Source organism: Tachypleus tridentatus, chromosome 13 (assembly GCF_004210375.1).
Source record: "Tachypleus tridentatus isolate NWPU-2018 chromosome 13, ASM421037v1, whole genome shotgun sequence".
Classification (NCBI taxonomy): Eukaryota; Metazoa; Arthropoda; class Merostomata; order Xiphosura; family Limulidae; genus Tachypleus; species Tachypleus tridentatus.
The window spans coordinates 78606832-78633821 of record NC_134837.1 but is presented as its reverse complement, the minus strand read 5'-3'; the positions used below and the strand labels follow the sequence as shown (position 1 = coordinate 78633821).

The window sequence follows — 26990 nt, the reverse complement described above, 5'->3', positions numbered from 1 at the left end:
ATGCATTTCGTTAGTTGCACACATACTGATAGCGACAACTGATTATAAAACACATTATAAGTTATTAAGTAAAACCTAAATCTACTTTAGGCTGTACAGCCTTGTTGGTCAAGAAATGCCATAAGGAAAGTTTTAGCTATCGTGAGTATTTAAAAGCATTTAAAATTTTGTAATATATATTTCAATAGGTTAATTGTGAAAAATAATTAACTTGACGTTATATGCTAAATTACATTACGATGTTTAAATTGTATGTAATGTGTGTGCTTTTCCTGCTAATAAATAGCATTATAACAAAATTAATAATACATCAGTGTTAACAAATACACACTACTTCTAGGAATAGTGACAAAGACATATATCTATATTTCTCTTATCCATATCAAACACGGCAGATTCGTAAACAACGTTCGAAAGTATACACATAAAATTTATATTCGCGATTAACTTTAAATTTTATGTTTCCATTATTGACACGGGTAGAAATATACACTCACACACACATATATATATATTTATTCCTATTACTACGTGTATTTTGTATTTGTTACCATGGAACTATGATCTTACTGGGAAAACACTGCTACTCAATCAACAAATTCTCGAGTTCTGTTGAAATTTTGTGGATCAACAAGAACTAAATTATAAATCAATGTTAGTTTATCTATTATATATATTTATACAAAAGTTTCTGTAAAAGTTATTCATTGGTTTTTAATTTAGTTCTTGTTGATCCACAAAATTTCAACCGAACTCGAGAATTTGTTGATTGAGAATGAAACATAACACATGTAAAGCTCTATTATACTCTGAGGTTTCTCATATTTTCGAAGTTTTTAAGGTATTTTTGAAATTTTGATTTATAATATTGTCTAATGTTCTTTCCAATATTTTACCAATGTTGTTCTGTAGTTTGTTTTCTGAACAATGTCAATTCATGGTCACAAAAATGTCAAGTATATATCCAAGGACTGTAAAATTAAAAAGTGGCAAATAGAGCTAACGTTTAGTGTTAATCAGTTAAGAATGGACCTGATCGAGGTGTTTAAGATTGTAAAGGGAATTGATACTGTTGTGTTGATAATTCATATTTTTTTTCATACTTAACGGCAAGAATGGTAAGACTAGTAGAAACAAGTACAATTTTGGCAAGGTAGGAATCATCTTCAGTTAACATAGTGGTTTGGCCTTTTCGGATGTTGTGAAGATACTAAATTTAGAATATGTTTAAGATAAAGCTTGGTAACTACATGAATGAAAAGAGCTGGTGTTAAAGGTCTTTTTATTTCGTTATTTAATAACTTTAGTTTAGTTTAGAGGATGGAACAGCCAAGATGGATCAATAGGTCTAGTGTTATCCCTAAATATTATGTTATGTTAATAAATGCAAATTTATCTATGTTTCTTATTTTGTTGGACTTCGCGCAAAGTTACAGAAGGTTACTTACACTACCCCTCCCTAATTTTAAAGTGATAAACTAGAGGGAAGACAGTTCAACCACCGCTAATTCTTGGACTGCTCTTGTCAGACGTAAAGTGGAGCTTAACCAAGGGTGTGGGAACTGGGGTGCAGTATCACTCATCTGACTTGAATAATATGAGAGCTATGCAACTACTGGTGGTGACAGAAGAAGGGTATTGCTTTTAGTATCCTCATTATAAAAATCGCTCCATTATAAGTTTTGACTGATAATAATGAACCCATAGCCTCAGAGTTCGGAGAGAAATGTCCCCACTGGGATAGCGGTAAGTAAACAGAATTACAAAGTTAAAATCACGGGTTCAATTTCTCTCGATGGACACAGCAGATAGCCAGATATGGCCTTGCTATCAGAAAAACATGCGGAGCGCAATTATTTTTTTAGCAACTGTGCAAAAACCATTGAATCTCAGATCCGCATTCCAGCACGTTAACCATTTGGCTTTGTTAGACTATATATCTTTGTAATATTTTCAGACCTCAGGGGTTAAAAAGAAGAGAGAAATAAAACCAGAGTACAGTACACGTGACGGAAAGGTAAAACACACACGAATGGCCTAGAGCCTTAGACCATTAGGAAACGACAACTTTCTAAATGTATTTTAGTGTTGTTCTGTTTGATTGGTTGGTTAGTTGCTACGGGACCGTTTATGTTTCCACGGGCTACCTATAAACATTTATAAATCAGCATAAGTGAGAACGGTGATGTACTTTGATAGATAGCTCAGGCGTAAAATTAATAAGATTGTGGCTAAGAAAAAACCAATTTCTGGTTTCTATACACTAGTATACGAGGTATAGGTCGTGAAAACCTACTTTCGACTTCACTGAAATTTAATTACTGTTTGTTACTGTGTTGGATAGTGGTATTCTTACTTTTTAATGTTCAACACGTTTGCTAGAGATTAAAACAGAAAATTATCGATAAATACATTCCAGGATTCGTAATTGTATTTTACATATTGGTCATGAAAAGAGAACCCCGGGTTATGAAACGGTAAATTAAAGCAGCAAACAATAAAATATTGTTAACTTTATCAGAGGCTGTAAAAAAAAAAAAAAAAAAGGAAATTCTTAATTAAATAACTTAGTAACAAATGTTAATGACATAACTCCTGTAATTGCTTTATGATGTAACATTACAAATTATATTCCTTGCTTAATGCGCCTTAACTGTTTTAATGAACGTGTTGTAGCGATCTTGAAATTTAAGTTAATTACTTAACTGGGTGAATCTTACAATACTATAATATTCATTTGTTTAGTGTATAGTACTTAACCGGGTATAGCCTACGATACTTGAATATTCATTTAACATTCAAAACCTGGTGAAGCATTCCTCTTTCATAAGTTAATTTGAAAAGCACAGAAGACATCTTTAAACACTTAACCAGATACCTCAAGCCGTCAACCAATTTGATTACCTGATTATTGAAAGAAATGCTTCGGTAGTAAAAACTTAGTACAACAATAGAAAACTTTAAGTGCTATTTATGCATTCTTCGCACTATAAACCTGTAATGGATTATTCCAATTAAATATGTTCAGACTCATGGTACATATAATGTTATTTTGTAATTATTATAGATATTATTAAATAACTTACAAATACGAAAGAAATGTCTTACACAAACAATTGCTAACAGTATTGTTCAAACAAATATATTAACTTACAACTGAAAATATTTTAAACAATTACTGATTTCGACAACAGTTACCTGGTATGAAAGAAGTATTGTTTTGATTATTTTGAAAATAACTAAGTGTGAGTACATTCTTTTGATATTAAGTTACAGCTGTTGATTAGTTATATTTACTGAATTAATACTTCGGAACTATCGGACTAAATATTAATTTACCATGGTATAATGGTCCAGTGGTTTGTAGTGACTGGAGACGAGACACTCGGATTCCTAGCGTATTCCAATGATGTGTTTACCGTTGGTCAAATTCCTGTAGGGCGAAAGTTAAACAAAAAATCAAACCCTTGAAATGTTTTACGTTGCTTCTTGTCTCTTACCAATAAATACAGCAACAAGATATTTGATTTCAGTATGTATGCTGTGGTCCAACTAGTTAAACCCAGATACATGGCCCGAGACTTCCATGGAAACTCAACAGTTTTTTTTAATCATTTTGGTGCGTTGTTATAAACGCCTGTATACAACAAAATAACGGTTGTTCCCCAAGCTTTTTAACACAGAATATTCGAACTTAAGTTGTTGAATAAGCCTAAATTATTCGCGAAAACGTAAACAGATAAACTAAAGCTAGTATGTATGAGTCAATATAACGATGCGCATATGCTTGTGCTTACTTATTACTATGGTGAGTATAAGTGTCAGTGAACACCTATTTCTGTAAATCATAAAAAAATGCTTGCAAATGATTAATACTCTCAATAAATTATAGTAAATTTAGAACAAAATTCAATCTCAGAACACCTATTTTATATACTTTTACCATGCCCTCCCCCTCACGCCCAACACTTTCAGTTTCACATGCCAACCTGTGCTTCACACATTATTCTGGATTGCCTAACCAATACAAAAATGCTTCCTTCGTACTTGGTTTGAGAATAGTACATGAAAAAGTATATTTTAAATATCTATACCGATAGATAGATAGAGCTTTAGGCCTTCATGACCATCTGTATATTAATAATTAAAAAGATATCACTACTAATTCCGTTGACGTTTTGAAGGACATGCATGTGCTAATAGTAACCAAATCAAAACAACAAAAGTAGGTTACGTCTTTTTTAAATGTTTTTAATATATTATACCAAGTACCGTGGAAGATCAACATTAAGATTTGTAGAAACAGAAAATTTCCAATAACGGTTGTCAGATATAATAACAGGTCGATATAAAATGGAGTTAAAATTATTGACATTAGAGATAAGTTCCAGAGGTTTGAATTCGATCTGATCTCGATTTGCACGAACATGTTAGAAATGGCAGCAACAGGCCTGATTTTTTCTAATTTTTGTACAAACATAACTACTCGTATTAAAACTTGTGTTCGTAATTTGAGCTATGGAAGCTTTCTTTTCTTAGACCCGGATCGAGCCAGAAATGAAGCTTAAAAAACTCAAGGACGAATATTTAACGTATATTTTCCAAGTAAGTAAATTCAAACTCGCAAATTATTAATGTAAGTGAAATTAGCTGTATTTTTAAGGCAAGTCCACAACACACAAAGTTGTGAACACAGAATTACTTCTCACAGATCCCATAACAAGTCACATCTCGTATCCTGAGAATATGGACCCCCTAGCGCATTACATCGTGAAAAACGTAGTTTGTATAAAATCATTCGTTTTTGCAAAATTATACAAATCACTTTAGATTTAACAATAGTACAACAGAAGGATAGACCGATATTCTGAAAAATGTTTTGTAGATAAAGATTTCCACTAAATATTCCGGAAATTTCCCGCCACTAATACTACAGTTTACTTCATTCTTCCTATTGTTATTCAGATGTTTCAGCCTGTTTCTATAATAATAATAACAACATAAGAATTTTGACATAATTTTTGAAAAGAGTAGAAAGCTATACTTACGGGTAGCAATAATATAGGTCTCTGGAATGATTACAAATATACCTCAAAATTTTATCGGCTTATATCTATAATATACCATTATATATATGTTACTCTTTATATAATATAATAGCCTTAACGAATACTAGTCCGACATAAAGAAATGTTTTTTATGTTCAATATTCGGACCACTGGCCCTAAGAAACTATAGCGCTTCGGAATATCGGACTGCCTCTTTGTTTGTAATTAAGCACAAAGTTACATAATCGGTTGTCAGTTCTCTACTCGCCATGGGTTTCGAAATCCGGTTTCTAGCATTGTAAGTCTGTATCCGTAACGAAATATCGGACTGTAAACGTTTTAACGTATATCGTGTTTGTCATATATTGACAATCAAGTTGTTTCAATCTATAAATACTAGTCAAGTGATGTTGTACATAATAACACTCATTTACAGTCATTACTAGTCGACTCGTACATACTAAAAACGTTTGTTAAACAGACACAATACTGTGTCTTGACAAGTAAAATTGATACATTAGTTTCTATGAGGTTGCCACTTTCTCATAGAAGAAATTTCCACTAAATCTGTTCAGAATTTCTATTTTCGACAAAAAATAAAAACATCCCTAAATCAAACGGAACGATAACTAATAAAACTTGTTCAAAATATTAATATACTCAATTCAAAGTTCTAACTTGTGATAACGTATAGAAGACAATAATTACAGAGCTACAGCTTTGGCTGATTATTTTAAGAGCAAAGTCACAATTGGACTATCTGCTGTGTAATCCGAGGAATCGAACTCCGAATTTTAGCGCTTATCTTTGTAAGCCTATCGTTCTCCCACCGGAGGACTAAAAACATATAAATAGCTGTAAACAAAAAACAACAAGATATTTCACGCTGAATTTAGTATCGAGAGTTGTATTTTATAAAGGAAATGGTTTCTTTTAAACATCAAATTCTGAACGTTTCTACAAACAGCGTGTTGAATCATTGGAGTTTCTGTTTTCAAACATAAATCAATCGGAATTCCTAAGAAATGCGAGAAATTCTGTGATATGATATCACTGCGTTCTAACTGAAATAACATTAACGTATGAGGGCACCTAAATAAATATGTTAACAGGAATGTCAGAAACATTTTTAAAAATTTAACAGACTTCTTTCGTTCCATAATGTTAGTTTTCAGCCCCATAGCTAAATCAAGTTTTGGTATGCTCACTTATGGGTAAAATTATCAATACGTTGAAACGGATATTACAAGCGTCAAACTTTAAAGGAACTAGCAACAAATATCGACTTTCGTCTTTACAATTCACACACCATTCAAATGTTCTGCGTGCAGTTGTGGAACGAATTAACTTTTCCCTGGAAAAGAGCGCCGTGATCCGGTTCAATCAAGCTGTGACGCACCTTAACATACGCTTGGCCTAGTTCTGTTGTTAATGCGATCTTGTTGCTATACAAGCGAGGTTCTGGCCATTAAATCGCACCTTTGTTGTTCTACGTTGTTAAGAAATAGTAAGTATAGTTATAAAGATATAACAAAAACATTCTCAGTAATTGAAGTACAACACAAATGTTTCTGATCGGCTAGTCTTATATATGACGAAACTGTTCCAATGAAAGAAAAACAAAACCATAATAAAGTGCTACAAATGAAAGAATATTTTAAAAACATGAGTACAAATTTGTAAATTATAGTTTTCTGTTTATTTTTTAAGGTACACAAGCGTAAGGAGGGAAAAGAGGCAATTTACCTTCAAAATGTAAGACAGTTTACTTATTTGTTTGTCGTATATTACTTTTATCCGCAGCATGGTATTTTTTTGCACTGAATTCTTTTGAGTGCACAAAATAATTTTCAACACGTGTTCCACGATTTATTAGTTGTTCAGGACATATTTATAGTCTGGAATCTACGCTCCGTCAAAATTATGTCTTTTTTAAATATTGTTTTACAGCTTCTTATATACCTGACGCACGTTTCACAGCTACTATTAAATCTCTCTCTACTGTAAATGTGTAACGTACATTTCATATCTTATTTAGAAAACATTAATTTTTATAATATCACTTACCTATACATAGCTTTATTTATTGTGTTGCAACATTACACAGTCATAGAAAAGAATAATATATTCCCATAACATTTATTATATATGTAGCCATACTCAATGGTGGCGATATGTATTATAATGGAGGACAAACTGCATCTTCGTTTAAATTAAAGAGACTATTAATTACTATCTTACATGTTGTTTTCCGATTACACAAATTATAATTATACGTGTTTGAAATATACCCTCTCTCAAATAAAATCCGAATATTTATTAGTTAGGTTAATTTTACGGTCACACTCTTATTTTCTACAGCTAACAATGATTCAATACGCGTGTTACGTTTACGCTTTCAGACGAGTCCATTATCTGAATTAAGAGGAAAACAGTGATACGCCATTGTTGATGTGGCTTGCAATGGCCTGATGTTTATAATATGCTTGACTCGCAATCTGTGGGTCGCGGGCTCGAATCCCACCATCTAAATATTTCGTTATTTCATATTTGGTGCGTTATAATTCATCGGTCAATCTCACTACTCGATTAGAGTAGTCCAAGTGTTGGCGGTTGGCAGTGTTGGTAAATTGTGTTCCTTCTGGTCTATAAATGCTAACTCAGGAATGGCTAGTGTAGATAGCCCTCGAGTGGCTTTGTATGAGATTCAACAAACAATCTCGTTGTGGTTTTCATTAATAAAATAGACTGTTAAAATGCCAGACACTGAAATTTCTTCTATAGCATACATTCACATTAAGGAACATCATGTGAGTGTAGAGGGAGACTGCATCTATTGTTCCTCTCTGTTGAGATGGGTGGAGGAGAATTTTCCCGCGTTCCCCCTCCCGTTTGATCGACAAGCTAATGTAACTATATCAAATGTCTTACAGAAAGAATAGTAGTTACGAGATATCATGTCACAAGAAGTTTCTAACAAGGGAGAAAGGGCAATTTTTACCTTCATCAGCTCTCAGGTTAAGTCCGACCGTAAGCCAATTGCTGCTCAGAAGTCTAGGTTGTCTAAAGAACTCCAGAAGCAATCCTGGTTCGAAGAGGGTCGCCTGTTGGTCACAATGGAAGCTGAAGGTAATAATTTCTAATTTATTGTTATGCATATTGTGCTACTGTATATTAAGAGCAAGAAACAAACACGACGTTTATTGTTACAATGAAAAATAAACACTACTAGTTGTTTCAGCCAACTAGTTTTGGTAACGTAGTAACCATCTTCAGGGCTTAAGATTACAATGCCAGCTTAGTCTACTTTTTAACTCTTAATATAGTAATAAGTTGAATGATATTTTACTTTTTATATGAAAATTGACTGATCAGAAAGTACATAGAAATTCCTGTACCTCAGTATTTGTTATTTTACAACTGCAGGTTGTAATAATTAAGTATGCCAAGAGTGGTATTCGAAATAAATGTCTAAATGCCAATTTTCATTATAATAAAAGGCATTTGATGAAAATTAAAGTTGCGAATCTTGAGAAGCTTCTAGCAGCTTATTTGGTTAAAGCACTCAAGGAACGATCATATTGGGCAGAGTTCAGTTCTTCAGGAAAACATTACAATTGAGGATTGGACTGTTTGAAATACAAGAAAAACAGTATTTCATCATTTTGGATTAACCAACGTTACATTAATACAAATCTGGCTAAAGAGGCTAACATTCGCAACATGTCTTTGCCACATAAATCCAACATGTCCAATCTTTACATAAAAAAAAAACAAAACAGTTTACATAAATGATTGGAAACGTGTAAGGTTTATTTGTATATGTAAGTTGGTTGTTATGAAAACAAGTAGTTCACGACAGCCACAAATTATGATTTTCGTCGCTGGAAAATTGAGCAAAAGACAAAAATTCTAAAATTGCCCATACCTCTGTTTGGATCCTGCAAATATTATCTCTTTACTAAATCCCACGTAAATTGAATGAAATATGACCAAGAAATGGACTAAAATTCCTAAAATTATGAGCACATCCCACATTTTTGTACGTATATGTATGAGATTTGTGAAAAAGTACCTTTATACCAAATTCCGTATAAATTAGCCAAAATACGGCGGGATAATTGTCATAAAAACCTAGAAAATATGTTGTCGGTAGCATCTTGACATCATTTAATTATTAAAAATGGGCAAGTTCAAGATTTCTGTTTGTCAATGTGTTGTTTTTAAAAAAGCATCTTTGTACCAAATCTCATATAAACTGATCAAATTACGGCCAAGTGATTGACCCAAAAACCTCAAAATTGTGTTGTTTTTTTAGCTCCGATCCCACTGAAAATCTCAAAATGAGCATCTCCAACTTTTTTGCATGTCAATATGTTGGGGGCAAGAAAATTTATATTTATGCTAATTTTCACCTTGAAAGCTGTAAATATGACCGGACGGAAGTTCAAAACACATTTTTAGGTTGTTTGATCTTTTTCTCATAAAATCATTAAAGAGATCTAAATTAAAAAAAAAAAACATTTCAAGTCAATCGTTTGTGAAAGAAAGGAATGGCGATCAAATGAAAAGAGCTTCAGCTGTTTGACCTTTGCTCCCACATGTCTCTCTGTAGCGATAACAGAAAACCACCTTTAGGAGGTTTGTAACTGTAAAAGTATATTTTGTTTCAATTTTTGTATTTGGAAATAGAAAACGAACAACACCGTGAAATGTGGTGAAATACATGTAATACCTTACTAAAATGTACATTAAGTTTAATCAACGTGGAGGGTGTACTGCTTCGCTCACTATCATTACTGCGCAAGACATTTAGTGCCTCCTAATGGCTTACAGAAACTCTGAAGGCTTAAACCGCTAAAAACTGTTTCCATACTCGCGATGGGCTTGGGATAGATAGTCCATTATGTAGCTTTGTGTAACACGAAAAATTAACAATTTTAAATATTTTTATAGCTTTAAATATACGCATTTTTCTGAAACAGGTAACTGAGATGTGAGTGACACTTTGCATTCATACATTGTATATCCTATACATGAAAACCACAAGAAAATTTCGTCCTCACTAATAATGTAACTGATATATTTTGATATTTTGGAAGTTTGGTTTCGTAACGACTACTCCTTATCATAGTTCCTGTTTCGCATCACAATACATTCGAGGTGGGTCCAATCTCCCGAGGGAAACAAAACTGATATAAAGACCACGAAAACTTACATTATATTTAGGTACAAAACACTACAGAAGGAATTATACCGCAATTATATGTATAAAAAAAACATAGATAGTATATACTTTGATTTCTGGCACTAAAAGTTAATATTAGGTTGGAAATGTTTAATTTTTGGAATGGTAAGGGTTCTTTCAATCGTCCAGTAATATGTGTTATGTAAATGTAGCTATGAATGTGAAACTTACATAGAAATAATAATAATTAAATAAATTTATTCGTTTTATTTTCTTTTCCTTTCTTTCTTGTTGAGGACAAAGCTATACAATGGGAAAACTGTGTCGTACCCACCGGGAGTATCGAAAACTAATTTTTAGTGTTATAAGCTCTCATAATTATCACTGAGCCAATGGAAAACCAATAATTTCCATTGTGGTTATAATGCTTCTATGTTACACTTACGAAACTGAGAAATTTCAACAGAATTACTTACTAACACGCAAACAGTACTTTGTCATGAAACAATTGACACTTCATACACATAGCTCTATCCTGTTCTATTTACAATACTTCCTATCTCATTTTGGGTACGAACCTAGAACTTTGATAATGTGTTACAATTTTATTATTATTATCAGTTTTGTGTTTCGTTTTTGTCGAAACTTTCATGTTTATTTGATTATTTTCATCCTCAAAGCGAGAGGGCAACACATTTCGTGGTTGTTAGAAACCTAGAGTTGAAAACGATCACTGCGGTACAGCCTGTAATATAATCATCATATAATACTTTTAAGTTTATCTTTTTTGATCCACAGTTGGGTAAGCAATAAATTTACGGTTTTACGACGCTAGGCCTGGCATGGCCAAGCGCGTAAGGCGTGCGACTCGTAATCGGAGGGTCGCGGGTTCGCGCCCGCGTCGCGCTAAACATGCTCGCCCTCCCAGCCGTGGGGGTGTATAATGTGACGGTCAATCCCACTATTCGTTGGTAAAAGAGTAGCCCAAGAGTTGGCGGTGGGTGGTGATGACTAGCCGCCTTCCCTCTAGTCTTACACTGCTAAATTAGGGACGGCTAGCACAGATATCCCTCGTGTAGCTTTGTGCGAAATTCCAAAACAAACAAACAAACAATTTACGACGCTACCATTCGGGGCCCGATTCTCCATGGTGAACAGAACGTAAATAACCCATTATGTAGCTTTGTACTGAAACAACCTTCTACTGTATGCTTCAAGTCTCAAAACTACTATCACTGTTTGAGAGCAGTTCAGGTATTAAATACATTTTCAGTAAGAAATAAACTTCTACTTATAATTGTGTAAGGATTTCACGTAAAAAAATCCTCAAAACTAGATTACGTTTCTTACCCTTAGTACGTAAGATTGCCATTATACTTGCATTCTGGGTACTAAAAGGAGTTTTTGTATACATAATTACGGTACCGTAGTTTACAGTTAATTAATCATTGAAATACCACTTTAAATGGTATAGTGCAAGAGCAAAGTTTAATGTATCTTGTAAAGATAAGCTTCCTGCTTTGCAGCACCCTCTAAGCAGAAAGGGTGGGGAAGGATCTAATGGTTCTCCTTTTGAAGTATTTTGAAATTTGGATGTTCTTAGACGCATCTTCAAACACAAAAAATTAACAATTTTAAATATTTTTATAGCTTTAAATATATGCATGTTTCTGAAACAGGTAACTGAAATGTGAGTGACACTTTGCATTCATAAATTGTATCGATGTTGTTATTAACTTCATCGTTGCTATGTTAGGGAGAAGTTTTCTCCTTAAACATGCAAGGCTAAATTGATAGTAATGTTTTATAGTACTAGCAATAAAAGTAATATATAACCCTTTGTTTTATAACTTCGGGACCAGAGTTCACCATTTTAAAAGTATCTCATAAGTGTGCTATTTATACACAGGGTGGACAACTTCATATATGAAAACGAATTTTATGACGTAATTAAAGAGAGTACAAAAATATGTTGTAAAAAATGATATTTTCCTTGATGTAACTTTATAGTAGAAAGTTACGAAAACAAGATAACAAGGAAAAGAAACATGTCATGAATTTTGAAATTGTGCTGGATATATCTGTTCTATATTGTGTAGCAGGAACGCAACCTTTTAACGAAACAAATGCTAATCACAACTACTTCATTCGCCTTCGTCGTTCAATAAGCATAGCTTAAAAGTATCAGTAAGTTGCTTAATTTAACATTTAATCTTTTTTTTTTTCACTGATATAGTATTTGGTTCCTTTGCAAGAAGGCTGCACTTATTTGAAAATACGAATTTCACGATGGGAGAGCTACATCTTTAGTACCAACGTTCATTGAAAAACAGCGAGGAGATAACAGGAACTTCGGGAAGTATCGTTGAGTTATAGCAGATGAAAATGATTTTTTCAGAATTCATGAAACGTTTCTGAGTTTAAACTGATAGGTAGTAACTGGTGATAATATCTATCAATTTAAACTCAGAAATGTTTCACAAATTCTGAAAAAAAAATTCATCTCCTACAGCTCAACGATCGTCTTAAACAAATATTTACTGAAGTTCCTGTTATCTTCTTCCGAAAAAAAACCAAAAAACAGAACTCTAAAAAATATCCTTGTTCATACAAAAATGAATTACATCCCACCCAAAAACAGTTGTCGTCCATGCAATAAAGTCCACTGTCACACTTGCAAGTTCATAAAAGCCAGACTCATTTTTGACAGAAACAACCAAAGGAATTTCAAAATTCCCAAAGAAATCACTCATGAAGCAAAAAACACTATTTACCTTAAAAGAGTGCAAAAAATGCAATCACCAGTATGTAGTACACACACAAACAGTTCCTAAAGAACGTTTCAACAACCACAAATATTTTATTAACACAGAAAAATATCACCCTGTTGCTCAACACTTTAACTAGCACAGTCGTTCAATTAACGATGTTACCCTCATCCGCACTGAAACAGGATTCAAAACTAAAGCAGATAGGGAAATAAAAAAAGTTTATTGGATTACTAAACACTGTTAAACCTCCCGGAATTAATCTAGATCCTGGAATCAGTGATCCACGTTCATCGGTTTCATCTCTTTCAGAAAAATAACTTTTATTATTTGCTTATGAAATAAGAAAGCTGAATTTCCTAAAACTTACTATTTGTTTTAGGACAATTTTTTATATTTCTTTTTATAACATACCTTTTTCAATCAGTCTTCAGGTCTCACCTTTATTTTACTTTAAATTCTTAAATACAGTTTTAAATATACATATACGTAGTTATTTCTAAAGTAAAATATCCCTAACACCTTTTCACATAACACTCTCGCAGTCGGCTACATTATTACTGGAAATGAGACGATTACCACAGTACATAGAGAAATAGACATCTCCTGGAAACTGGAAAACCTTCATGATGTCACTAAACCCCCTTTATATACGTATATCACTCATCCCATTATACCACCATTTCCAATTTGCCCCTGAAAAAGAAAGGTTCACCTTTGGAAAGCGCTCTGGTTATAAGGTTTTTATTAATTTCTATCATAGTTCCAACAATATTCGCCTTAACTATTCCTACGTTCCAACACAACTTTACCTCTCTCAACACGAAATAAAAACTATTCTAGTTCTCACATCCCTTTCTTTTATCAATGTCCATCGACAATATAACAACCCAAACACTATTTACCCTTATCTACTTTCATATCAAGCAAATGTCATAATAGTTTCGACACTTTACCTTCATCTACCCCAACCTCAAGTCGGTAACATAACAGCCTCAATACTACAGCTACCTTCATCTGTAACACATCTAGCCCACGCTGCAATAGTTTTAACACCATTTACCCTCGTCTGTTACCCATTAAGTAAACACTATATTAGTTCTAATACTGTTTCCCATCATTTGTTTCAATATAAAGTCATCACCATAACAGGCCTAAGCTCTTTAATTTCACTTATTACTGTATCAGATCACTATCATGGAATTTCAAACATTATTAACCATCACCTTTTCCTGTATCATGTCAACACCATAATAATTCTAACACTATTTACTGTAATTTATTCCCTTTCAAATCAAAATCATAATAGATCCAACATTGTTTACCTTCTATTTTCACATCAAGTAATCATCGTATTAGATCTAACATTCGATATCTCTATTCCCACATCAATCAACACCATGAAAGTTCCAACACAACCTTCATCCGTTACTACAAGTCAACACTATAATACAACGCTGTTTATCTTCGTATGTTACTACTCATATCAATTCCACGACGATCTCAAAAGTTCTGCTTTATGTTTTAGTTGCTTCTACAGATTACTGTTCGTAAGTTACCTGTATGGGAAAAGCTACTTTTAAATAAGCAAAGTCGAAATTGTATACACGTGTATATAACTTTACGACGCCCAAATATTTGATGTAAAGTTTGTCTATCTAGGTGGGGGTCCTAAATACTCCAAAATGTTAAAAAAAAAGTTATATGCTCTACCTAATACTAACTATTAAATAACGTTACTTATTACCAACATCAAGTTTCCTGTAATATTTTATGCAAATCGACAAAAACCAGTTGCTTATTCTACCTCATTCTTACTAACACTTGATTCCAAAAAACATGTTTGTAATACAATTTATTCCCATTATTATTATTTAATGTTTTTTCCCGCATATCAGTGCTTAAGTATCAGAAAGATAAATGTTTGTGTTCTCGTCACAGAGAACGTTCATACAAATCTATACACAATTGTTTACATAGATTATACACAACATAGAAAGTAATGAAACTATTAATTATTATAATAAATCTTAGAAATTATAAGAGAAAATGTTACCCGCGGGATGAAAGGGCGAACATGTTCGGTGACGGAACTCGAACCCGCAGGTTGTGAATCGATTGCCTTAACCACCAAGTATTTTCTCTTGTAATTTAGATTATTACTAAATTAGTAGCCTAAGAGTAGGCGGTGGGTGACGTTCACTAGTAGCCTTAAACTCAGGGACAGCTTGTGCAGACAGCTCTCGAATAGCTTTGTGAAATTCCACAAAATAAGAGAAGACAACACAGAACATTTAAGAGACTATTTTAGGTTTGTCACAAGTTGAGATTTTTTTTTGACGACTACTTTTACAAAAGTGCATAATCAATTACATGATGTTCTAAAGCAGGGGTGTGCAACAGGCGGCCCGCGGGCCACAACCCGGCCCGCCAAGCCATTTAGTGTGGCCCTAGTTGTTGTAATCTAACCATGTGGCCTGATCTGTAATCCAACGCAAATGGAATATTTTTAAAAGCATCGATCCTACGGGATTCCCAGGCTTCGACTCGACAAACTTCTAAAATTATCTTTGCTAGAGAGGAGCAGGCCGAATTCGATTGGTCGGCCTCCTTAGGGCATGAATAGGTGACGTGCACTAGCACTATTGTCTACGACTCAACGTCATGAACCTCGCCTTCGCCCACTGGCGACAATTTTCCCTAACCTCTGCTGTCCGTCATTCATTATTGGTGAAAATTTTATTACCTTTTACAGTTACTACAAGAGATTGAAGGTAAATTGATTATTATTTAGCATATTGTTGTGACTTTACTGAATTTATTAAAATTTTTGCTTTCAGATGCATCTGATTCTATGTACAGTGTGACCTCGTTATTCGCGGGGGTTACGTTCTTTACCCTCCCGCGAATAGCGAAAAACCGCGAATATTGGACGCAGTTTTAAAACGTATATGTATGCGATTATATACTATATGAAATGCTTCCCAAACACTAATGATACTTATACTCATTGATGCAGTAATAATGTAGCAATATTGCATACTGTTATGTATTTCACTAAATTGTACCGTGCGTTACCGGGCTGTGCTTTGCCGTTTGCGTTGTTGGGCAAGCTGAGGCAGTCAGCCAATAGCAGTCAATCTTGTTTGGTGAAGACGACAATTGATAAAACGGCTTGATTGAGTAAATACAACAGAAATCTCCTCGAAAAGCCCTTTCAGTCTCTGTGACCTACAAAACGCAGTTCGCGCATAACCCGCGAATATGCGGGGCCGCGAATGGCGAACCGCGAATAGGCGAGGTCACACTGTATTTTGCTATTCTCAATTAATTTAAGTACCGGAAGGCTATGATCGGGATGCCAATTTAGAAACATGTGTTTCTGTCCATAAGAGGTTCCATGTGTAAATAAATTCTATGTTTTTTTCTACTTTGCTATTTTCGTGAGGATAATTTTTGTTTTGATTTCAGGGCTAGTAAAATGTCAGCAGTTAAGAAACGAAAAATTGATGATGAGGGAAGGTTATTCAACAGTGAATGGTGCACAAAATATCTTGTTGTCCCACATAATCAAGGTGTTGTCTGCCTCGTCTGTCAAACTACAATTGCAGTCATGAAAGAGTACAATATTAAGCGACATTACGCAACTAAGCACTCCTCCCAGTTTGATGAAATTGTTGGTCAGGCACGAAAGGACAAAATTGAACATTTAAAACATCCATTGAAAAGCAACAAGGTGTTTTACCACTTTCAAGAAAAATTCAGAACTGGTGACAAAACTGAGTTTTAAGCTTTGTGAATGTATGGCAGAAAAGGGAAAGCCTTTCAGTGATGGAGAATTTATTAAAATTGTTTAACAATATTCACAGAATATGCATGTCCAGAGAAAAAATATTTGGTGGAGCAAACTAGCCTTTCCCGCTTTACTGTCTCACGCAGGACAAAAGATCTTTCAGAGGACATCAAAGAAACTTTGAAAGAGAGATTGAATTCGTGTGAAGCTTTCAGTCTGGTTTTGGATGAAAGCACTGATATCAATGACACATCCCAACTTGTCATTTTCATCAGACCTGTTACTGCAGGCTTTGATGTTTTCGAAGAGTTTTAGATATGGCAAGCCTTTCCTCCACAACCACAGGACAGGATATTTGTGAACAAGTGCTTAAGGTTGTAGAAAAGTTTGAACTGAATCCTTATAAATTATGTGGTGTTACAACAGATGGTGCTCCTTCCATGACAGGTAGGACAAATGGATTCACCAAGAAATTTCTAACTGCAATTGGAGCACAAGACGTAGTTGTAAGCCATTGCATTATTCACCAAGAGAGCTTGTGCACCAAAGTTCTGGATTTTGCAGAAGTCATGAAAAATGTCGTCCAATGCGTAAATTATATTCGAACACGAGGATTAAATCATCGACAATTTAAAACTTTTTTAGATGAGCTGGACAGTGAGTATTCAGATGTTTTGTACTTCTCTGCTGTACGTTGGCTTAGTAGAGCTGCTACTTTGAAGAGATTCTGGAATCTGCGAGAGGAGATTAAGTTCTTCATGGAGAGCAAACGTCAGAATGTGGACTTCTTGAGCAATGAGAACTGGCTGAATGACTTAGCATTCCTCACAGACATTACACAGCATCTGTCTGATTTAAACTTAAAACTACAAGGGAAAAGTCAACTTGTGAATAAGTTGTTTGAGCATATTTGTGCTTTTGAGAAGAAATTGGAACTTTTCAGGTTCAGTTGAGAAGAGCCATATTGACCCATTTTACATGTCTTGCAACCAGGAAACTGGAATTTCCTAATCTGGATTGCACCAAATATGGAACCAGTGTACAAAAGCTGCGTGATGAGTTTGCAAACAGATTTCCAGATTTCAGACAAACTGAAATTAGATTGAAATTGTTCGCTCAACCTTTTGATTTGGCAGTGGAAGACAGTCCTGATGATTGCCAAATGGAACTCATTGAACTGCAGGCTGACATGGACACTAAAAGGAAATTCTCTGAAAACAGTTTGCTAGACTTTTACAAACTCTGTGTACGTGAAAAGTTTCCCAATTTGTCCCGTCATGCACAAAGAATTGCCTCCCTTTTTGGTAGCACCTACTGCTGTGAGCAATTTTTTCTCCAAAATGAAGCTCATCAAAACCAAATGTAGAAGTCAGCTGACTGATGAACATTTGACCAGTCAGTTAAGAGTGGCAACCACTTCTGTCAAAGCTGATATTGACAAGCTCTGCAAGGACTCTAAATTTCAAGTGTCGCACTAAAATGATCACTCATGCAAAAATATAAAATATTATTGCTTGCTTTTTAAGTGGCCCCGCTTGATTGATGAAGTTGGTTATATGGCCCACCGACGAAAAATGTTGCACACCCCCTGTTCTAAAGACATTGAAAATACACTAATTTAGGCCAGAACATCACCTGCTTAGCTATGAAAAATTTAATCTCAACGCCCTCATTGGCTGGTTGAAAGCTCTGTATAATAAACTCTTTAAACCAGATATATCATGAAGGGTGATTATTAAAAGTAAAGAAAGGCTCAAATTTGGATAATTTGTACTATAGTTGCGGTAATTATAAAACCAATAACACGAATCACAAAGCAATAATTTAAGTTTTGGAAGTGACAAGTTATTCGATACATAATTACAATCAGGTCAGAGACCCAAGGTTAAAAGTCTAGCCATTCCTATTATACAGCTCTTGACCAGAGGGAAGGCAACCAGTGAGTTGCATCCGTTGCCTACTCAGTTAATCTTAACTAATAAAGTAGGATTATCTATTACTATTACAATTAGCCATTAGACAAAAGTACTAAACATGCTCAGTAGCATACCTTAGGCTTTCGGCAAACTAGGTAGGCCAGGCCTAAATCTGAAGTATTTTAATTAAAAAATCTACTCAACAGAAAGTATACTATTGATCAATGGTTTCGATGTGTTATGTGTAATTAAGTGATACATAAATTTTAAAATTGTAACGAGTTGTAAAATTAAATACTGTCTGTTCGGTAGTGTTTACTGTGATAAATTTGTGGACTGTTTTAAATTGTAAGTATAAACTCTAAATTTTTAAATATTAAACCAATACAGTGGTAAAATAAAATAACTATATATTATACTTCATCAATAGTTCATTTTGAGTTTACTTACTGATTATAAGCATTTTTTTTATTAAAAGTTACAGTTTTCACAGTAAGAAGTATTTTTTATTTACAAGTTACACCTGTTACAGAAAAAGCTGTAACATGTAATCAAAATCATTATGACTTTCAAACAGTATTGAAAAATCTGTCTAGTAATATAGGTTGACAATTTTAGCTCTAACGTTTTTATTATACTTAATAATTATGACATATATTAAAAGGTTTGATCTGTTGATTACTTTCAGTATGTACCTGGAGATCATGCCTGTATATCTTGTAAAGCTTAATACTCTATACATAACTTATGGATAACAATACATGAAGGGATAAGTGTAAGAATGCTGGTAGTTGGAATAAGTGAATATTTCTGAATTTTAAATTTAAGCAATTTTTTTTTTTCTCCATTGACAGTCAACCCTGCGGTTTACTTTCCACTAATACATTATACAGAATTTCGGAAACCCCAGCACGTACTGTTGAAGTCATTGGTCTTGGGAGACGACTTTATGCTTGACCAGGGTAAGATTAGAAAATGTTCATTCTTTTGCAAATTATTATGCGCAGAAGAAGATAAATTATTCCAATAGTTAAACCTACTGTAGGGCTTGGTATCTCCTGGTGATTAGGACACTAAACCCACAATCTGCAAGTCGCAGGTTCGAATCCCAACACTTAGCATACTCAACCGTGAGGTTGTTATAATATGACGGTCAACCCCACTATTTGATTAAAGTTGGTGATTTTGATTACCTTCTAATTTGTTAATTCTATATTAGTGCAGATAGCCTTTCCCCTTCTTCATTTTAGGGACATTCTAGACCCAAGCCTTAAATGAAAAATTACAGGCGGAATTATCTACAAAGTCGTAACAAGTTCTGGAATCACTTCCTTCGACTGCATGCATGACACTCTGACATAAGTGGTGTATTTAGGTAGTAGTGGCTAGAGGGGATTCAACCTCAGGGCCAATTGATAATTTTGTTCTGTGTAAAATTACATGGGATGTAGGGTCCCAAAAAAGTATTAGCCCATAGGCCCACACAATCTGAAATCCGCCACTGCATGACACTTATTTAAAGACAAAACAACAGAGAATTCTCAATAGCCCCTTTACTTAGAATTATTTTAGGCAAAATTACAGTAAATTACTGTATGATACATTTCTTCCTCTTTTTATTAGCTATTATCTTTTATGCGTCAGAAATACCAAGCGTGGGAAGCGAATAAATTCGATTCGATGTTATTACTCATCAGGAGTTTTACCAACCTACCCTCAAACTGAAATTATTTTAGGCAGGATTACAGTAAATTAATCTCCGAGACCTTGAGCGGGTTTGATCTCTTAAGTTCGAAACTATAATTAGGTCTCAAATCGGTCAAGAGATGATGAAGCTATGAGTTAAAAGTTTGTACTTGAAAATCTCGTAGTCATTAAGAGCTGGCCCGGCATGGCCAAGTGGGTTAAGGCGTTCGACTCGTAAGCTGAGGGTCGCGGGTTCGAATCCCCGTCGTACCAAACATGCTTACCGTGAAGGCGTTACAATGTTACGGTCAATCCCACTATTCGTTGGTAAAAGAGTGGCCCAAAAGTTGGCGGTGGGTGGTGATGACTAGCTGCCTTCCTTCTAGTCTTACACTGCTGAATTAGGGACAGCTAGTGCAGATAGCCCTTGAGTAGCTTTGCGCGAAATAAAAACAAACAAATCATTAAGAGCTGCCATACTGTGGCTAAAAAAAGAAAGGAAGACTATTCAACGTAAGCATGCTCCAACACGAAACAAAGCCAATTAAAACATCAAAAAATAAATAAAAATTACAGAACCAGATTAAATGAAATAAACTGGAATTGAACTGAACGATCTAAAGCTAAACTAATTATGCAATGAGATAAAATTTGAGAGTTTGATAAAATTGTAACACTGACAGAAAATAAACCTAAACACAAAATCAAAATCGACTTCAAAATTAAGTTGACTATCAAAACCAGGATACCAGATTTAATCATACTATAAATGTAAAATGCTGGACAATTATTAAGAAGAAACTTATTCTGGCATAAGTTAAATAAAATCCAGATAGTAGTTTTTGTTCTCATACAGGATCTTATGCTCTACAAGTTACTCAGTTCAGCTGTTATTCCTACAAAACCTAAATCTTCAATTTTTTTACTACTGCACACTAAATAATCATTTTTTAATTTCACACAAACGTTCGTTTAAATTTTACTGCTAAATACTGAAAGTAATATACTGTATTTATATATATACAACAAAAACAGACCAATTCTTACTCGTAGAAGCTGTCGAAAGTTAAAATTAAATTTCTTTTCTCCAATTGTCAGAATAAAAAGGCTTTTACTGATGCTTTTCAAAAGTATAAATACATACAATGTTGTTGTTGGTCTTAGAATTCTTCTACAGTATGTTTCTGTGACTTGTTAACAATGAATTCAACGATAAATGAAGAGCACGTATTTCTTTTACTTTCAAAATAATATATATACTCGGAACAAGTTAAATATATGCACAACAAATTCTTCACACTTTAGGGATTCCATAATCTCATAAACACTTGTCAAAAGTCTACTTAGGCCTATTCAATTACTTTAAAATTCAATCTGACAAGCCAAATTATCTAAATATAGGGAACTTACGTTGTCGTAGCTACCACAAGTGTATCCCATTCTTTTAAATTTGTCTGACCACTTTTATTCTTTTCCGAGAATCGTCTGTCTATTTGTCAAAGTCCACTAAGGCTACTTCAATTACTTTAGAACTCTCTTTGACGAAATAAACTATTTTTCTTATATATTTTTGTTCTACAGTTACTTTTAATCTAATATATTGATCGTTAGGCCTAGATTAATATTTAAGCCTTTCCCTTTACTTTCGAATTAATTCCTTCTCATCTGCTCCAAACCCTCTGTCCTTTTCTGCTCTTCTCAAACTATATTCTCGACATCAATGAGTAGCAAACACTCGTCTGCTTTTAACTCTTGTAATAAGAAATAGAACTAAACAATCATAAAATATTCATTCAAAAAATAAACAAAATTATTAATATCTAAACTAGATAGTTTTAAATATCATTTTATATTAATGACAGAAGCCTAAATAGCTCAATCCTTTCTCCTGTACAGTCTACATAGATCGATTCTTAATTTCACACAGTCTACATAGTTTAATCTTTTCACCCGTACAACCTACATACACCGATTTTCACTCCTACACAGTCTACGCATCTCAATCCCTTCTGCTGGAGCGTCTAGCCAGCTCAGTTCTTACTCATACACACTGAGTGGTTTAATTCTTATTCCTATACAACCTAATTAGCCCACAACGCCTTTCTTATTATTAATTCTGCACCCAAATATCACAATTCCTACTCCTATACAGCCAGCCTAAATAGCGGTTCTAACTTATCCTTATATAACTTAAATAACTACAGTATATTTATACACAGTCTAAATAACACATCCTCACTTCTAAGACGTCTGAAGCTGTGTTCGTGCTTATATATATATATATATTAATAAAATAATCTCTCTTTTTTCACAAAAATTGCTAAAATCTCGCAAAAAAACGTTTTTTTTTATTAAGTGTGATATTTTAAAGTAATACATCTATTAATTGAATGAGCACTTGTTTGCATTTTCGGCAGGAAATTTACATAAAGTTGTTTACAACAAATATCAGATTTGTTTGTTTGGTTTGTCTTTGAATTTCGCGCAAAACTACACGAGGGCTATCTGCATTAGCCGTCCCTAATTTAGCAACGTAAGACTAAAGGGAAGGCAGCAGATAGTCATCACCATTCACTACCAACTGTTGGGCTACTCTTTTACCAACAAATAGTGGGATTGACCGTTACGTTATAACGCTCCAACGGCTGAAAGGGCGATCATGTTTGGTGTGATGGGGATTCGAGTCGTGTGCCTTAACCGCCTGGCCATGCCGGGCCAAATATAAGATAAAACTTAAACAACATTATATGAATTACAGTTGAATATACACTTTAAAAAATTTCTCCTCAGTATGACCTCTAATATATTTATTGTATTTAATGTAAGATTTCTCACAAATACAACAGTTTGGTTTTTCACAAGGGCAATACACTTAGCAGGTTTCTTTGCTTTGTTGTTCGGAAATAAGATGGTATGGAGAGTATGTCTTTGCCCCATCATATAACTCGTCAATGTTGAACATCATTTTTCAAATATAACACTTAACTACGCGTTCACAGAGAAACCTTCTCACGAAAAAGCACACGCGACATCCTAAAAAGGAATGACCACGAACAACAAACAGATAGTTAGAGTAAAGCAGTTTAGGAAAGTATCAGAATAAATTGTCTAACGTCTAAACTCTAAATAATGTAGACTTCAAAATCACGTAGATGTGAAAAAACAATACTCACCGAACACAAAACGTTTGCATATTTAAAGAATAGGTTGGTGTGTTGTTGTTTTTTTAAATAGTAAAGTTACTGTATCTACTAAGCGAGAAACGAACGCCTGACTTTTACCTTTTAAATCCGTAGACTTACCGTTGTACCAGCAGGGTACAGGAAATAAAAGGAAACAGAATACTATTCTTAAGTACTACAACATCTATCGCATGATTTTAAAGCTGAAATCATGAAGCATCATTTTTCTCAAGTATAAACATTGCATAAAATGTACAATCGCTTTAAAGATACTTACTTTTTGTTATTATCAATTAACCCATATGTACATATCTACAATACGATACCTAAATAATGTACTTTTAAAAATCAAATTCCAATGTATATATTATTTTTAAAAGATTTTCCTTTTTAGTTAATAAATGACTAAGACCAAATTAGCGATCAGGTTCCGAGTGTTCATTAATAAAATATATTGATCACCAACGTGAGATTGCCCATTGAACTATATTAGCCATCCCAAATTTGAATCACTCCATTCTAACCAATAGCTAAGCTATTCAATTTGACTTGTGTATAAAACAAGGTTATATGAACATGATAAAGGGAAAGGATTTAACAACGCCGGCCGTTGATGATGCTAATAAAAAAAATAACTGTGTTCAAGACTCGGTAACCTTGGATTTGTGTGGAAATAGAATTCAAGTTGTTCCTATATTCCCTTGGTATGGCGTTGATCGTAACAGCTTTGCTTGCCTATTATTTCTATATTGTCGAATGTGTGGTAGTTTAAGCTGTTAAAAATTGCCTTACGAATATATTTTTTTGTTTTCGTGATCGCCTTTCAAATCGATTAGTAGGGAATTTGCTTACAGTGCGCAGGTCCCGTGTTCGATTCTGAAGTGGAGGCAACAAATGTAGTATTTTATACTTTTATTGTATTTTGTCATAGAGCGTAGAATACGAAAAATGAATGTTACGTTACAATTAAGTGTGTTTGTTTCTGAATTTCAAGCAAAGCTACACGAGGGCTGTCTGCGCTAGCCATCCCTAGTTTAGCAGTGTAAGACTAGAGGGAAGGCAGCTAGTCATCACCACCCACTTCCAACTCTTGGGCTACACTTTTACCAACGAATAATAGGAGTTACCGTCACATTATAACACCTCCACGGCTGAAAGAGCAAGCCTGTTTGATGTGAAGGGGCTTTGAATCCGCAAACCTCGGATTACGAGTCGAGTGCCTTAACCAGCTAGCCATCCCGGTCCACGTTACAATTAAAAAAAAGAAAAAGATATTAGTTTAATTGAGATATATTCCTTCAGCAAAAATAAGAATTAATTACGATATTTTAGTCCCAGAGATTTTGGTTCTTAATGACGGATTGCTATGTGTGAAAAAAAATTCTTTGCTAATAGTATGAAATTGTTGAGATAGGAACATTCTAGCTCAGTTTCAAACATTTTATTAAATTAAACGACATTTCTGTATGCGTTTATCTCTTTAAAAAAAACTATTTTAGGAATTTATTTGGAAGTGAAGAGAGTTACACTCAACGATGAAGAATCAGGGGAGGATTCTAACCAGAAGGCTGTTATTATTCTTGGGTTCCGCAGTCTAGACAGCACACTAGGTGGTGCATTGGAGGCAACTTGGAAGGATTGGACAGGAGCTCGAGTCATCCATAGAAGTCTTGCTCAGGTATTCAGACTTTCACGTTTATCCTTTTACAGAAGAGTTGAACCGCAAAACTTGAACCTGTTCTCTTACGTTTTGTGGGTGGAATGCTCGCCTGTGACTCGACGTAACCAGTTATTGTTATTAGACTTCGTGCAGAGGTTTCGTATGGAAAGAATGTTTGGTTACCTGTCAGTGTACCGACAAGAGGACAGTTTCTCTACTTCTGCTGTTGTTAACGGTATTTTGTCTGACGGCGACGTTGTTGAAGAAAATGTAAACATTTGACAAATACAGCAAATTATGTCGTTGGCCATCAAAGTGAGAAATAACCGCGAAGTGTCTAATAATAAAAAAGAATCATTTTCAACTGACGAAAGTTGTGGAGAGAAAAAGTCCAACGACCAAAGACAGGACCTTGATTCAGAAGAACAAAATTATGCTGAAGACGGTAGATCCGTTAACAAAAGAATCTCCTATGTTAAAAGTCCGCGAAGGACTAATTTTGCAGATAAGTTATATGATATAGCAAGAATCTTAAAATGTAATCATATACAGAATCCAAGCTGTTAAAAGGATTACACTGATTCCAATGAGTTATTCTACACCTAATTGCTACGAAATGTGAAGTTACACAGTTTTCAACCTATACAAATGAAAAAAGCTTCTGAGAGGAGCGATTAACCTGGGGTGTAAAGTCGAAACGAATGAAAAGATTTTCCTTGCATTTGTAGTCTGAAACTTTTGCTTTTGGGATTTCATCAACTTACTATTTTCATTTTTAGTCATTTCAGTAACTGATTAAGATAAGTATTATGTTAAGGTGTTTATGTATGTGTTTAACTCAGAATGGATATAATTTAAAACTAATACATTGGTAAGAAAATGTGGTTAAAGCTTAGATAATGCAGATAAATGAGAAAAAGAATAAATGAAAATGACAACATTATTCATCTATATGATGTAGAAACAAAGTAAAACCAAGCAATAAGACTATTTCTTAATTTCACTATCTATGTGCGAATACTGTTAGTAAAATTAACACGTTATTAAAATATATTTCATTCCGGAGTTGCCAAGTACGCTTATAAAAAGAGGAATTGGTCTTATTTTTATGGGTTATTTTTCAAGCACTTCAGCTTTAAATTTTTGAGAGTCGCGGTTTTTCGAATTTGTTTTATTAGGAAGTCACTTATTTGGAACTTTTTGTAATAGCTGATTTCAACACCCAGTAAAATGTTTGTAGAAGTGATTTCCTTGAATGAATAGCCTACAAATCATTACAGTTTTAAAATCACCCTATCAACACCCCTGTTCGACTTAAAAACACACCTACAATCGTGCACTTTCTGATCCTTCTACTTGATATACCTGATATTCCAATCAAGACGTGCATATCGCCATTTTGAGAAGCAATAAAAGAGGAAGTTTGAAAGGCAGTGTCATTTATATTTCTCTCGAGATTGATAACACTACTTCATATTTTTGAGGTTCGTCTTTGCGATCCGTTTTCGGTTCTTGTCTGCTTAAGTAACTCGTGTGTAGGAATCGTTCCCTAATGAAAAAGTGGCAAGTCTAGGAACTTACACTGCTAAAATACGTAAAAATACGTCGTCAAATATGGTTGTTGAAACTACAATGATCCTAAAAAGAATAATTTACATATTAGTTAATCACACAGAATAAAGAAAAGTCTTATTTTGGCCAATTTTGAAATGAATCCTGCAATCAATCTTGAAAGGATATCAAAATCCG

At 34.0% G+C, this 26990-nt stretch overlaps 1 protein-coding gene across 3 annotated transcripts; it reads left to right on the top strand.

Moving 5' to 3' along the window:
• LOC143241047 (uncharacterized) lies at positions 1 to 25672 on the top strand. 3 transcript variants are annotated; one of them, XM_076484513.1, is made up of 6 exons: positions 1 to 141; positions 4540 to 4605; positions 6759 to 6803; positions 7982 to 8177; positions 19568 to 19675; positions 25081 to 25672. In XM_076484513.1, the coding sequence occupies exons 4-6, from the start codon at positions 8006 to 8008 to the stop codon at positions 25521 to 25523; spliced, it is 723 nt and encodes a 240-aa protein (XP_076340628.1). In that variant the 5' UTR covers positions 1 to 141; positions 4540 to 4605; positions 6759 to 6803; positions 7982 to 8005; the 3' UTR covers positions 25524 to 25672. The 3 variants fall into 3 exon arrangements, with proteins under 3 accessions (XP_076340628.1, XP_076340629.1, XP_076340630.1); XM_076484514.1 differs by lacking the exon at positions 4540 to 4605 and having other exon boundaries at positions 3 to 141; XM_076484515.1 differs by lacking the exons at positions 4540 to 4605; positions 6759 to 6803 and having other exon boundaries at positions 20 to 141.
• The last annotated feature ends 1318 nt before the right edge of the window (positions 25673 to 26990 follow it).

Bases quoted from the DNA above. Each gene is read 5' to 3' on its own strand.
- LOC143241047 (XM_076484513.1), top strand. From the start codon at position 8,006: ATGTCACAAGAAGTTTCTAACAAGGGAGAAAGGGCAATTTTTACCTTC. The intron at 8,178-19,567 runs GTAATAATTTCT...CTCCATTGACAG, and splicing joins GGTCACAATGGAAGCTGAAG to TCAACCCTGCGGTTTACTTT. The intron at 19,676-25,080 runs GTAAGATTAGAA...AAACTATTTTAG, and splicing joins CGACTTTATGCTTGACCAGG to GAATTTATTTGGAAGTGAAG.